This window comes from Atta colombica, unplaced genomic scaffold (assembly GCF_001594045.1).
Source record: "Atta colombica isolate Treedump-2 unplaced genomic scaffold, Acol1.0 scaffold1, whole genome shotgun sequence".
Taxonomy (NCBI): Eukaryota; Metazoa; Arthropoda; class Insecta; order Hymenoptera; family Formicidae; genus Atta; species Atta colombica.
In genome coordinates this window covers 2,103,933-2,118,365 of record NW_017259183.1, presented here as the reverse complement: position 1 = coordinate 2,118,365, position 14,433 = coordinate 2,103,933, and the positions used below count along the sequence as shown (strand labels likewise).

At 32.2% G+C, this 14,433-nt stretch overlaps 3 protein-coding genes across 9 annotated transcripts in view; 1 reads left to right on the top strand and 2 right to left on the bottom strand.

Moving 5' to 3' along the window:
* LOC108694292 (DNA-binding protein P3A2) overlaps positions 1-2,430 on the bottom strand; it is a 10,774-nt gene extending 8,344 nt beyond the window's left edge. For 3 of the 7 annotated variants that reach the window (XM_018203695.1, XM_018203746.1, XM_018203721.1), the window contains exons 1-2: positions 2,353-2,430; positions 678-963 (exon numbers count right to left, since the gene is read on the bottom strand). In XM_018203695.1, coding sequence (XP_018059184.1) covers positions 678-855 — 178 coding nt within the window. In that variant the 5' untranslated portion in view covers positions 856-963; positions 2,353-2,430. Of the gene's footprint in view, positions 1-677; positions 964-1,234; positions 1,317-1,873; positions 2,241-2,352 lie in introns of those variants that run through there. The other 4 variants (XM_018203730.1, XM_018203737.1, XM_018203704.1 and 1 more) reach the window with 3 other exon arrangements.
* A 111-nt stretch (positions 2,431-2,541) lies between these two features.
* Positions 2,542-7,072, top strand: LOC108694343 (5-demethoxyubiquinone hydroxylase, mitochondrial). The gene is made up of 3 exons (XM_018203770.1): positions 2,542-2,771; positions 6,415-6,566; positions 6,642-7,072. The coding sequence occupies exons 1-3, from the start codon at positions 2,749-2,751 to the stop codon at positions 7,070-7,072; spliced, it is 606 nt and encodes a 201-aa protein (XP_018059259.1). The 5' UTR covers positions 2,542-2,748.
* Positions 5,791-14,433, bottom strand: part of LOC108694333 (protein shifted-like) — an 11,246-nt gene continuing 2,603 nt past the window's right edge. The window contains exons 3-6 of the mRNA XM_018203759.1: positions 11,763-11,903; positions 8,344-8,493; positions 6,245-6,340; positions 5,791-6,152 (exon numbers count right to left, since the gene is read on the bottom strand). Coding sequence (XP_018059248.1) covers positions 5,920-6,152; positions 6,245-6,340; positions 8,344-8,493; positions 11,763-11,903 — 620 coding nt within the window. The 3' untranslated portion in view covers positions 5,791-5,919. The remainder of the gene's footprint in view (positions 6,153-6,244; positions 6,341-8,343; positions 8,494-11,762; positions 11,904-14,433) is intronic.

Here is a 14,433-nt window from a genome sequence, read left to right as displayed (position 1 = left end):
TATATATATTTATATAAAACTTTTTCAAAAACGGTGTTATTTTACGTTAATTTATTTCATTATTCTATACGTAACATTAAAATAAGATTTTTTTAAAAATAAATATCTTAGAATATTTCATATTTAAGTTAAAAGATGTCAAATTAAAACGTTTCATAAACCATTTAATTCTTGGCTAGTTTGTTTTTTCCACAGAATATAAAAAAACTAATTTATATAAAAAAAGCATAATTATTTTTTATTAATATCTACTATATGATGTATTATTTAATGTATACGATAAATACAATCGTATATATGTATTATATTTCAATTTAATTATATTAGATTAATATAAATTCAGATTGATAAATAATAAAAATTATCTTTAATAATAGAGACATACAAAGATTGCAAATGTACAATATAATTTTAATAAGTCATTTTATATTATATACAGTATATAAAATAATAAATATATTTTTTTGTAGCTACATTTATAAATATACATATATATGTATTATTTATGTAAAGCATCAAATTCTCTTACTTGAAATTTAGTGTTCTTGCAGGAAGCCATAACGCTAAATAACACTCTTGCAGAAAGATAATGCATCCTGCATATTTTGGTTGATCCATAAATAAAGGTGGTTAGGTAATAAACAAAAATGAAAAAGCGAAAAAAAATGGGAAATCACCATTAATGTTTTTGATTTGCCAACCTGCTGCGGCTAGTTGAGCTGTAACATCATCATCCATTGCAGCTGTAAGCAGATCTCCTTCCTCATAGGTTTCAGACCCGCTACTGGGATCATCATCGTCGTCATCTGAAAGCCTGCGCATCGTGCTAGTCTCCGCATCTTGCATGGACACCATCTTTATGTGTTTGTTAGCCGTTTTGGTATCTTGAATATTAATCACACCGTAGAAAGTTGTGATGTCGTCGATTTGGCAGTTTCAATTTCTTCTTCACATCACCTTAGCCTGAAATGACAAAGTACTTTTACTTGAAAGTTCTTTAATGAGGTTTCTGTATAGTGTACAATTGTCATTAAAATAATTCAGAAATACTGAACGTGTAAAAGATGAATCAAGAGAGATTCATTTACTGTACTATTATATTATTCTTAACATTTTCCGCATGTTTACATCGCTTGCCGGAAACTGGGGAGCAAAAAAAGGCGAAAAGCACGTGCTTCCTTTCCGAAGGAAGGAGAAAGGAGAAAAAAACGCAGAGGTAAATTAGGGTATATACATTTCGCACGATTGACGAACTGCGAGCTGCGAGCTATGAGCTGCGAACGGCGGCGTGTACCAGCAGGTGACGGATGGAAGACTTCCACATGGAAGACTTCCGCGTCTCGCACGCATATTTCTCCTGATGGACGAATTAGCGTGCGAATACCCACGCAGATATAAAGGAGGAATGCGGCAGAAGGCGACGACGGCGATGGTGAGGGTGACGATAGAGGTGGTGGTGGCCGCCGCCGCCACCGCCGCTGCGTCTCTCGTCCATCTCGCAGCATCGTTGCTGATCGTTGCAGAGTTGGCAAAGTTGACAAACGAAACGGACAGCAGGCGACAACAACAAAACAACGCGGTGATAAAGAACGCGCGCGTAAAGTAACGATGAGAGAGAAAGAGAGAGAAAGAGAGAGAGAGAAAGAGAGAGAGAGAGAGAAAGAGACGGAGGAGAAAGAAAGAGAGGGAGACCGCGGGGATATGCGCGTTTATTCGGGCCGATACTTTGGGGGGGCAATGAAAATGCGCAGGGCACACGCAAAAGAGAGGCTACACCTCCGGGTAGCCGGGTAGCGGAGCAGCTCACGACGACTGCTCGGTAACGCGGAGTCGATGGAGCAGGCCCAGTGAAAATCGCGAGTTGCGTACGCACCTTGGTGTGTTCCCGCGGAGTGGATTCAAGGGAGGGCTTAGGACTCTTTGCGTCTGCGGGGAGGCGACCTGGCGACCGCCTCGGCTACGCTCTCGCACCACGCCCCGCGCACGCGGTCGCGCCCGCGCTTATCATCACCGTCACCGTGGCCGGTCCTGCGCCAGCGAACGCGAGGCCACTTGCCGACTTGCCTTTACCTCAGGACGCGTGACGCGCGACGACGACAACGGTAGCCGCCATGGCCGGTATTCGGCGGCGGGCGTATCGATCGGCACCGAGCGGGCCTCCATCACCACCACCACAACAAAACGCGGACACGGTACCGGCCATCTTGGGCGAGTCTGCGCGATGCAGGCCCACCCGAGCAGACGATGCGAAATTGCATGGATTTCGCGGACGGCGAGGACATCGCGCGCGCCCGATCCCGATCGCCGATCGTCCGCGTGCCAACTTTCCAAGCCTACCGCGCCAGCACTCACCGTTTCCCCGTTGAAATCCATCGAACGACAGCAGCGATCCGGGAGAACACCAACGCCATGTACATATATACAAGCTTGGTATAGCGCGATTGGCGGGAATCGCTCGGGCACGCGTCATGGCGGACCGCGTACCTACGTCGCCATTGGTCCGAGGGACACGTGACTGCCTGTGCCGTTCGCAGCGCGGCGCGACACGATCTAATGTAATCGCCGTAATGTCGCCTGTCGGAGGACGATTATAACCTGTTCTCGCATAACGCATTGGCATTCTTCTTCTTCACTTCGACATCTTTCTCCCGTGATCTTCCTGGGATCTCTGGCTAGTTGACTACATCCGGCGTCGTCTTCCTCGACGATCGTCCGATTGTTCCCGCTGCTCAAAAATACACATTGCAAATGTCAGCGCCACGTTCGTTCACGTACGCACTATTCTCTAGCTACCTGACATATTTTTGTCATCTCAAGGGATTGAAAAGGGATTTTCCAACTTTGATTATTTGCCGTGCAAATGCACCTAGTTTTAAGCTATAAACTAAGGACTCTGATTAATTTCATCAATAATTTATCAAGTGAAAATCTGTACTATGTTAAAACAATAGAATTAATTTTTTATTAACAATAAATTAAATTGGAGCACATTGTAAACATGGTGCTTTCCAGTAAGCGTAACACAATGATCATAACATCTTTATTTAACATTGCAATAACAGATTATAGTTTTTTCTCTTAAAAAGTAATTAATTACTTTTTAAGACTTACAAGTTACTAATTCTAAACAGTTACAGTACTGTAGGAAGTAACGGATAGTTATTTTTTCTGTTAATCTTTGTTATTATTTGCATTTCTATTTTAAATACAGGGATCTTATGTTTTTGATATTACTAAATTATTTGTAAAATTTTACAAATTTTTACAAATCGTAAAAAAGAAAAATATGTTCATGTATGCAAATCAATTTGAGAAGGTAAAGGCCAAGAAACTAAAGAAATAGTACAAGATGTTTAAATTAATAAATATTAATAATGAGGGTTTGTTTGAGGTATATCAAAAAATCAAAATGGTATGTCTGACACCGAGTTTTCATTCGTACATTTTTCTTATTATATTAAATATTCAATCATATTTGTTATAACAAATTAATATATACATTTAGAGCCAAAGTTATTAAGTAAATTAATATATACATTTAGAGCCAAAGTTATTAAGGGATTAATGTAAAATATATCCTTACACTAAAAAATCTTTAGCTTAATTCTTCATATAGTCATTTATAATGTATAATGATTATCGAGAATAATCAAATACAAGAAATAGTCACAAATTTGTTCACTGAGCATTCACTTTATTTTGGTCAGCCAATATGTTGACGAATAAGTTTAAAATATTTAAAAAGTATCATTTCATTAGTTACAGTTACAAAAAAAAATGTAATTACTTAAATGTTCAAAAATATTACCTTACCGAAAATTGTTGTTTTTTTCAGTAATTAGCAAAATTAATTATAAAAAGATATATACATTGTTTTATAAGGAGAGCTTATTCTTGGTAGAACAATACTCTATAATTACATATATCTTCTTATATAATTTAAATTGTAAAGAATAATTCATGATTCATACCTACATATAATATTTTTTGCTTTAATTAAAAACACAAATTTGCTTATATAATTTAAATTATACATATTCTCTGTTTTAATTAATTTAAATTATTGCAGAATCACATAAGTTCCCCCTTAAAACATTAGCATATCTTTTTATAACTAATTTTATTAATTACCGAATAAAAAATCGTGATTTTTAGTAGATAATACTTCTGAACATTTACTAGGTCTTTGCTAATCTTCGTAAAATTTTCATTTTTATATTCATTCATTAATTTAGTAAACCGAAAAATTTGAATAATAACTGTGTGTGAATGTATTTAATCAATATAAAATTGATATTTAAAATTTTAAACATATACAGTACAATTGTTGAGTTTTTCCCACAAAAACAATAAGCTCCTCTTTTAAAACACTGTATACATTTTTTTATGATTAATTTTATGAATCACTGAAAATACCGCGGTTTTTGATGAGAGGTACTTCCGTACATTTATCAAAATAACTAACTATAACTAAATTATTTATTAACAAGTTAAATTATGTTCCCAACCCTGTAAATAAGTAATATTTATTTAATTGAAAAATGTATTTAAAATTTACATAGAGATATTATTAAACAAAATCCAGTTTAGATCGTATTTGATGCTTCTTTTTTGTATTTTTTTATTTGTTTCTTTGATATTATATCTGACGTGATGCAAAACTGCATACATTCGATAATAAATATTTCTTAGAGTTCATGTAGAAATTTGCTAAATATGTTACTGCTTTCATTCTACAAATAAGCGCACTATTTGTTAAGGACATATTATACATATTTTTGAACAAAATGAAAAAATGAAAAGATTTTTCTGTATTGTATTTAATGCATTCGAAAGTAAAACAATTTGACGATAATTTAGAACTTAAAACAAAAATTATTTCATTAAATAGTTAACATATTTTTAAATAATAATTAAGATGAAATGAAAAAAAGTTTCATTTAAACTATAAAATTGTATTGTTAAATATAAAAATTTACGTATATTAAATTGTATATCTGTATAACATTTATTTTTATGCAGAAAACATAATTTTCAATTCCAGTCACTTTTTGTAGAGATTATACATCTGATACATCTTTAACTTTCCACGATATTCTTGGCTTCTATTCTTTTATTTTTTTAATCCTTATTGCATGTAATATATGAAATATCCATATCAAATAATCTTTGTTATTAAAATTGTTTAAAAAAATATATCATCAATAATTTTATAAATAATTCAATTAAAATTTTTTACTACATTTATATAAATTAAAAATTCTTTCGAAATTCATCATTTCATTTTTTTTAATGTTTTATATTCAAGTGTTATTTGGATCATTTCAAAATTCATATTCTTTTCACAATTTATAAAACTACATTTATTTATCTATATTCTAAGATGTACAAAAAAAGATAGTATAGGAGAAAGAAGTCCATCACAGGCACTACTATGCTGAATTATTTCATAATCATGCTTTCTAAAATCATTACAGAAAATACATTTTGTTCCTATTTTGTTTTTACAATTGTTACATCTACAGTATAAAAGTATTAACTAAATACAATAATATTGTAAAATGACATAAAGCAGCTCTTTACATATCACATCTGAGGCAGAATAAATTGGAAACTATGAATTTTACATCACATTAGTTACCAATCGAGATTTGGATCTAAATCTTGTGAAAGCTTTAATGCTTTTTTTTTTCACATCAAATAAAAATAAGAATACACTACAAATTTCTTTGAATCATTTTAATATCACGAGATTCTTTCTCTGCGAACGCATAGACCTTTGTTTCTCCGTACAATTCAGGATATATATGTAAACACAATCTGCCGTAAATTCCATCTAGTGAATTTTAGAATAACGTCGCTTTTTAAAGGATTCAATTGGTACGAATAATAATAACGTTGAAGATATTCCATTAGTCTCTAAGCCCATGGCTTGCTTTTGTGACAAAACTTTCCGTACCAGCCAGCTTCACAGAGACATGTGTCGTTTGATTGACAGGTTCCATGTTTACACGGCTTGCTACATGTTGAACGTTGTGACGTTATATGTGTGGTTGCAATTTCGCAGTGATTGCCTTTATATTCGTTTGAACATCTGCAGATGTTAGTGCCCTTGCATTTGCCTCCATTGAGACAAGGAATAACGCATTTGGCTGAAAAGATAAAAAATTGTTTAACATAATAAAAGTTTTCTAAATTTTATACGATTTTGATATGTTCTTTAAGATTTGTTGTTTGTACTCACAAAATTCGCAGCGCAAGCCGAAATAGCCTTTTGGACATTCACAGACATCCTTCTGAATACACTTTCCTCCGTTCAAACATTTTTCTGTGCAGATACCTGTGCAGAAATTGTTTGGTTAGTTAGTCTTCATAAGTAGTGATAAAAACCTAATTTTTGGAAATTTTATACAGAAAAATGTTACGTGTCAGAGGAGTGGATATACGACTGGCCTGCACATTAGCCAGGAGTTCGTCTGGAAAAGTACTAGACTCCGTAATAAGAGTCGATCATGCCGGCGAATTGGGAGCTGACAGAATATACGCCGGACAAATGGCCGTACTAGGTATAGTTGTCCGACTTCATAATGTATGATTGTAGATATAGATTAGAATTTTAATGGTTTTCTGCGAAACCACAGGCAAAACGACAGTCGGACCAACTATACAGCACATGTGGGATCAAGAGAAGCGACACCGCGCCAAATTCGAGGAATTGATTCGCAAGTACCGAGTCAGACCCACCGTCCTTACCCCGCTATGGAATATCGCCGGGTTCGCTTTGGGTGCCGGTACTGCTCTCATGGGCGAGAAAGCAGCGATGGCGTGTACTGTGGCAGTGGAGACTGTGATCGTCGAGCATTACAACGATCAATTACGTATGTTGATGAAGAATGGCGACAATGTCGACAAAGAGATACTTGAAACCATCAAGAAATTCCGAGATGAAGAACAAGAGCATCATGATACGGGCATAGATCATGGCGCCGAGCAAGCACCGTTTTATCAAGCTTTAACAAATGTGATCAAATACGGCTGTAAAACCGCTATTTCGATTTCCAAAGTGATATGAACGCATTTACAAGTGTTCGAAATTAAAGATGTAAAAAAATAACTTGTTACTTGTAAATAGTAATTGTAATTTATATAATAATATAGTAAATTATACTTTGAATTTATATGTAAGGAATTAACCCATGAATGATATTCGGGATATCGAATTTAATAGAGCATTTTTTAATCACTAATTTTTTTATAAATTGCAATATTCTATGGAAATTTTATTTTTATGAACTTATGAAGTAATTAAAAGAAGCAAATTAAATTAAATTAAATAGAAATAAATAAAAATACTATCATGTAATCACTTTTCAAGTGAATCTTCATGAATTATGTAACATATGTACTAATTAAAATTGATTTGTATAAACAATATATATATAAGGAAGAAAATTCCAAAAGAAATCCACTCGAAAGAAATAAAAATTTTTATTTTTTAATTAAATTTTTAATTATATTTTATTAAAATATGTATAAAACAAAATAAAGTTTACCATTAATTTATTTCTTCACATAATTTATCAATAGATACATTTGTTTCATTTTATGATATTTCAAGATATCCTTTGCACAGACATTTGTATCTAAATTGCTGAACTAGTTTTTACGTCTCGTTTTCCACTTTTTGATATCAAATATTTTCCCGATAATAGTAGTTAACTTTCTACGAAGATAGAAATCTGAAGGTGTGCAAGATTAGGCAAATAGACGTACGTTTTTAGATGTAAAGGAACTACTTCTCAATTTTATTCACAAAAATGAGATAATGCTGGGTTTTATACCATTTAAAATATTCAAACTTTGCGAAAAGTTTTTGTTTGTGACAGACTATTCATCGAAAATTCATCTGTTGTAATGCTCATTCATACTTTTGTATGGCAATGCAGCTCTACACAATTATAGGAAAACGAATACTATAGGAAAGCTTTTATATCTATTGAAAAAATAAATTCTGGAGCACGTACTTTATTCTGATCTCGCTTTTTCATCTTTTTGGAAAGCTAGAAGAATATTCGAGAAATATTGTGTCTAGAGGATCAAGAAGTGAAATACAAAATTGACTCAGCAACTTGAATACAAATTTCTATGCAAAAATTTTTTAAAATTAGACGTAATACATGCTTGGACAAAGTTTGAATCTATTGGGAGGATATGAAGAAATAAATTAATACTAAATTTAAAATTTACTTTGTCATACATATTTCGAAAATAAAATTTAAAAAATTTTGTTATTTTAAGCGAATTCTACTTTTTTCCGTCGTATATTTGTGTAATTTATTATACCTCCTTCGCAGTAAGGACCCTGATATCCTGGCGGGCATGAACACACGCCTGGCGCCGTACAGTTACCGCCATTCATGCAATTCGGATAGCAAAGCGCTGTTTTACAATTAGGACCTAGATAACCATCTGGGCAGGGACCAGGATTAGGTTCTGCAAAAATAAAATCCAATTAAAAAATGGAATATTATCGTGATGTCTGTAAATACATTACGCACATACACAAATATGAACACACTTATTTAATAATTATCTTTGCATGATTAAAAACGAGAAATATTTTGGTAACCGAACACGATCTCGCAGTTCAGTATAATATCGTTTGGAAAACATTCTAATTAATTTCAGGAAAGAGCGGCACTCATGCCCAACTATCGATTATTCCAATAAGATATTCTTCTATCGCAATCTCATGCAGATTTAATCATGCATTCCTTTTCAAAAATTTTAGGATTAACCATGAAATTGAATATAATATATTATATTTTTATTTTATTTTATGTCATAAAAAAGAGAATATGTTTTAGTCTATATAATGTAACATTTTTTAAATATTTAATAAATATATATCTTCAGCAAAAAGATCATTTAAAAAAATTGCTAAAATGAAACTTAATAGTGTATAAATTCAAAAAAAATATAACGATAATTAATATTAAGAATAATATACAATAACTATAATCTATAATCAATTTTGTTATAAATCTCGTAATAATATTTTTTTTTCATTTATCTCATTTTTATGGCACATACAAATCGTGGATTTCTTTCAATTGAATATTATTTATCGAAAGAAAAAAATTTGAGAAATATACATATTTAATTATTTCACATTTGCACATTCGACCTGCTATGTCACGAATTATCATTGATGTATTATCGCAGAAGTGATTGTAACGAAACGTTCGAGAGTATCGTATTCTGTTACCTCTATCTGAATTCGAAAAGATGAAACAATTATATGTGGATCGTTATTTGCCAGTCTTCTCGTTCGTAATTTATATAATAAATTCAACCGATCACATATGTTGAATAATCTTTTCAATCCTTGATATTATCGAAATTTAGGTATGTAAAAATACTTAAAATAGATAAACACATACTTGACTTAATGATTAGCAACTTGAATGCACAGAGATTGAGAGAGCTGAGAGTAACGCTGAAAAGGTAGAGCAGACTTGTGCGTTCTTTTGCATTAAGTAGACAATTAGGCACTTAATTCATAATTCACGAGCGAACAATGACTTAAAGAAGCATAGAACTGACTAACGCTTAACAAATAAAGCGCCAGGCAAAATGAAACAGAAAAAATAGATGCTAATGTAGAAGATACAAGCAAAAACCGATCTAAAGCAATATTTGAGTAAAAAAAAATTTTTTTAATATAAGCTAAAGAGAGTATTTTTTGAACATCAGACGATAATAATAATTAATTGCCAAATTGCAAAATGAAAAGTAAGGATTAACACTGGTATAATTTCTTCAATCGAGTTCATATTTGCACGCGATAATAACAATCCTTGTTCGAGGATAAATGAAATCCGATCTAATAAGATCCTTTCTTTATATGCAGCATTGGAAATCGAAGTTACATTCCTTCCTGATCCTTATTCATTAGCAACACTTGTTTCATTTAATATGCTTGCATTAAAAAGAGCGATCGATATTACTCAACACTTTGCAATTGTAATTAACATAATTACAAGACAGATGTATTATACTAAGATAGCATTAATAAAATCTAGTTCTGAATGAGAGTGCTTTTAAGCCACACAAAAGCGGTCCATGTTTCCACCTTGCGAGTGGCGATGGGTACGCGAAATTGAAGTCGTTGAGACGACGTTAAAATTTATATTACAGAGTCTTAAAGATCTCTTTCTCGCATTATTTCTTTGTATAAGTATCATAGTGCACAGTAACATGCATTGAGAAACAATGTACAAGTTTTAATAAATATTTATTTGAATAGTACGAACTAAATATTTACTTCCAGTAAATGAATGTTTATATATACAATAAAAAAAAATTTTTACTCAATAAATAATGTTAATTAAATCAAATTAATTCTTATATCAAATAAATGATTTATTAAGATTTAGTTCATTTTTTCAGTAATAAACATAGATAAGAAAACTATGGACGGAATACATAGAATCTATCAAATCTTGTATTTAGGACTATCTATCATGAACTAATCGGAGAGCCATATCAGCATCTTAAGACGGTCTTAAAATAAGAACGAATTAAAAATCTCTTCTATTCAATTAAAGCAAATCCTAATGCCTACTAATATTATTTTATTATTAGGCATTAAAATTAGGCAGTAAATTTTTACAATTCAAGCAAATTGTGTGCCGATCGTTTATCGATCTTGAAACACAATTTTAGACTGAAACTGAACTATGTAATATTACAAATTAATTTAAATGATACTAATAATGAACATTTTTTAAATATTGTAAAGAATTTATTATGAAAAATATCATTTCAAGAATTTAAATCTGTAATTCCATGCGGGTGTCTTCTGAATTCGTTCCAGCTTCAATATAGGACTATTCCAAGACTGACAAAAAATTTGCGATTTGATTGAATTGACAATTGTAAAATTTACGTAAAAATATTATATTAGACACTAAAATCTGCTTTGATCGAATATGGTTGATCTGAGTTGAATATTTCGTGGACAATGTTCATTTAACATGAGTAAACAAAAGTTACTTAACACATGCGTTCTCAGGAACTCGAGAACATTTTGAAACTCAAAGAAACTCTTGTTTCCTTTTGTTTTGGTAACTGATGCCTCAAGACGCTTCAACGTGCTCCTTTTTGTGACGAGAAATGAGTACGCGTGTAAAATTAGCCACGTGCAAGTTTTGCGAAGGCGTTAGGAAAAGGTCCAAGTTAATCGATTCGCTACTCCCTTTGACACCTTGACAAACGCAAGCATCCTCGTTTGGACCGGGATCTCGTCGCGATGATCGAGGCTCGGAGCAACCGTTTAACGATGTAACATCCATAAATCTCCCAGACACTGTGGAGCGGTGGAGATTCGATGCGCCTCCCTCGCACAATTATCGGACCCATCGTATCGCGGCTGGCAGGCGGGCAGGTAGATAATCTTTCTCTTATAAAGTATCAAAACGTGCACTCATACGCGCATCAGGTACATGCCACGGCTGTCGATTAAATAAAAAAAGAGGAGAGCCAGTCGGAACGAATGAACCATGCGTGAACCGGATTTCGTGGGCGCCGCGATGCAACATCCTCGCGAGCGGAGGCGAGGAAGAGATCCGGCTGATTCCTGACTGCCTCTCCTGCATCGGTCAAGAGCATGCAGCAAATTAGGCGATGAATTACTGCTGATACAGAACTGTATGTGCGAGTGAAGAGGTGGTGATCGTGGGCGCGACTGACGGACTCACCGCGCACGGTGCATTCTTTTCTTAAACTGAGACGGAGGGGCGTCCCGTTTAGAGGTTTTCCTTTCAGGGTTTCGATCATCAAACTGATCCCGAATTGCGCTATGCCCGAATTGCCGGCGCAAGGTAGAAGAATGCTGAAATCTGCAACGGAAAAACAAATAGGGTGAGATCTGCTCGTTTTGTATGATGTACTGAATTTTCTTTACTCTCTAAATCTGAATCAGTGGACACTAATTACCTAGTGACATACTTGGTACTGATAATCAGTGAAGTTCAATTAAAAAAGGAAGAATATTTGAGCATTATATAACTAAAATACTGATATTTGCACATTAATTTAAATTTTCTAATACCATATTCATTGAATTTAAGTACTAAAACAAGATTAGATCACATAATAAAAATTAGATTGGAGACCTCATTTCACCTTTAATTCACTGATTACTAGTGACATACTTGATATTGATATCAGTGATTATCTACTTATTCAGATTTAGAGAGTACTTTCTATTTCTCTTCATTCATCTTCCAACATTCAATCATAAGTGTTTTTCATTTTAATTTTGACGCTATTGAAATGTTTATTCATATTTTAATTCAGTTCTTTGATTTTTATTTTAATCTTAAAAAATATGCCAAACCTATTATGAGAGTTTCTTGCAGTTCGATCCCTTTGGCGATATCACGTGACGTAAAATATTTACTCGATCTAAGAAAAAATTATACTTATAAAGTATATTTTATATATTTTATCCGATTTAAGAGAGAGAACTAAAAAGTATTTTATTCTTATTAATTACGCGAAAATCTACAGAAGTTTCAGATTTTATCGATCAAATTTTCGATGCGTTTTACAGTACAAAATTATATAATCGCAAATATAAAAATATTTTATTAAAAAATATAGAAATAATTATCTTCGCATACCTGATTAAAAAATCAGGAAAAGCACTTTCTATTTCGATAAATAGAATCATAAATATGTCTTATTAATAGTTAATAAATAAAATAACACATTTCTAATCATGCAATCAGATTTAATCGAATTTCTTTTCACAGGAATGATAATGAAACAAATTGATAATATTTATTCCTAATGTATTTAAATGACAAAGTTTAGTATTTCAAATAAAAATGAAAAATCATTTAAAAATTATCGATGGCAATTTAATCCTTACAAATGTAACATCATAATATTATAACTCGCCATAATTCGTTTCAGATTGATTCGGTCAAACGAAATATTCTTCAGGCAAAGAATATCTTCAGCGCCTTCTCTTAGATCAGGTAGATTTTACGCACGCCAGCAAAAGATCTCTACCTTTGACTGTGTAAATAAGACCATCAGCACGGCACTTAGAGAGAGAGAGAGAGAATAAAAGTTAATAACAAAACGGACGTATTTGCGAGCGTATGTACCAAACTCATTATTTTAACGTGTCATTAGAACGTGAAAGTGGCGTAATGTCGATATATCTAACTGCAAGCGCGATTTTAGATTTATTTGTGTTTATCGCGCGATAAAAGCCAAACGTGCATTAGACTTCAAATTCAGCCTCCACAAGATCAATACATATTGACTCTGACAAACGAAAATACTATTAGCACGTTAACGCATTGATACGAAGCGAAAAATGACCGCATCAACAAGATGAAAGCTTCATCACAATTTACAATTATTCGAATTTTATATCATTTTACCTCGAGAACTATTAACTGAAATAAAAAATTGCGGACATTTCTCTGACATTTAGATTCTGACAATCTTTTTCTCTGCTGCGAAATTACATTTCTGTATTGCAAGATCTTGATTTATTGATTTTTTTATGGTAAATATTTTATGTTTATTCTTAATATATATGCTGTGGTTAATGGATTTTAGAACGCTTTATAAATAAACTCTCAACAGTAATAATAATTTTATTTCTTTTCATAAAGAATTCCAATAATACTGGGCAACAAAACTTTTTTTTTGTGCGAATAATCTGAGTAATCATTTCCGATATTGTAATTTTATTTGTTGAATATGAATCCGTTAATCGATTATTAATTATTAAAAAAATATGAAAAAATGCTAGAAATGACAATTTTGGGAGTATTCATGACGTTGCAATACCAGCAGAAATCTTTTTTTTTTAATTTTTATTAATATCACGTGAAAGTTTCAACTTTTAATTACCTGTATTATTAATATCTGTATTAATAATTTTGTCATGATAATAACACTGGGCTACAAAATCTAACTTTTTTTTTACATAATTTATATAATTTACATAATTTATATAATTATATTACGTAAGCACAAAAGCACTTTCCATCTTTCTACATAATACAATATTAAGGATGGAACAAAATGCCTTTTTTTATGTGTTACATGAAACGAGCTATTGTTATGGAAATTGTTATATCCCAAAAACGGAAAATTATTTCAAAACGAAATGTATTTTACAACTAAAAGTTGATACTTTTGTGATATAAACCAAATTTAGAAAAAATAAAATCTGTTGCTGATGCTACAACGTTATGAAAATTCTCAAAATCCTTTTTGACACCATTTTTCTTAAAATTGTGATCGAATTTGGACAACAAGATTTGTATTCGCCAAACAAAATACATTGAAAATGATTATTCGTATTGCAAATTGTATTAATGTTAACAATAATAACATTTA

Coding starts and splice junctions, on each gene's coding strand:
- LOC108694343 (XM_018203770.1), top strand. CDS start 2,749: ATGTCAGCGCCACGTTCGTTCAC. Junction 2,772..6,414: donor TCAGCGCCACGTTCGTTCAC/GTACGCACTATT, acceptor AATTTTATACAG/AAAAATGTTACGTGTCAGAG. Junction 6,567..6,641: donor CGGACAAATGGCCGTACTAG/GTATAGTTGTCC, acceptor GCGAAACCACAG/GCAAAACGACAGTCGGACCA.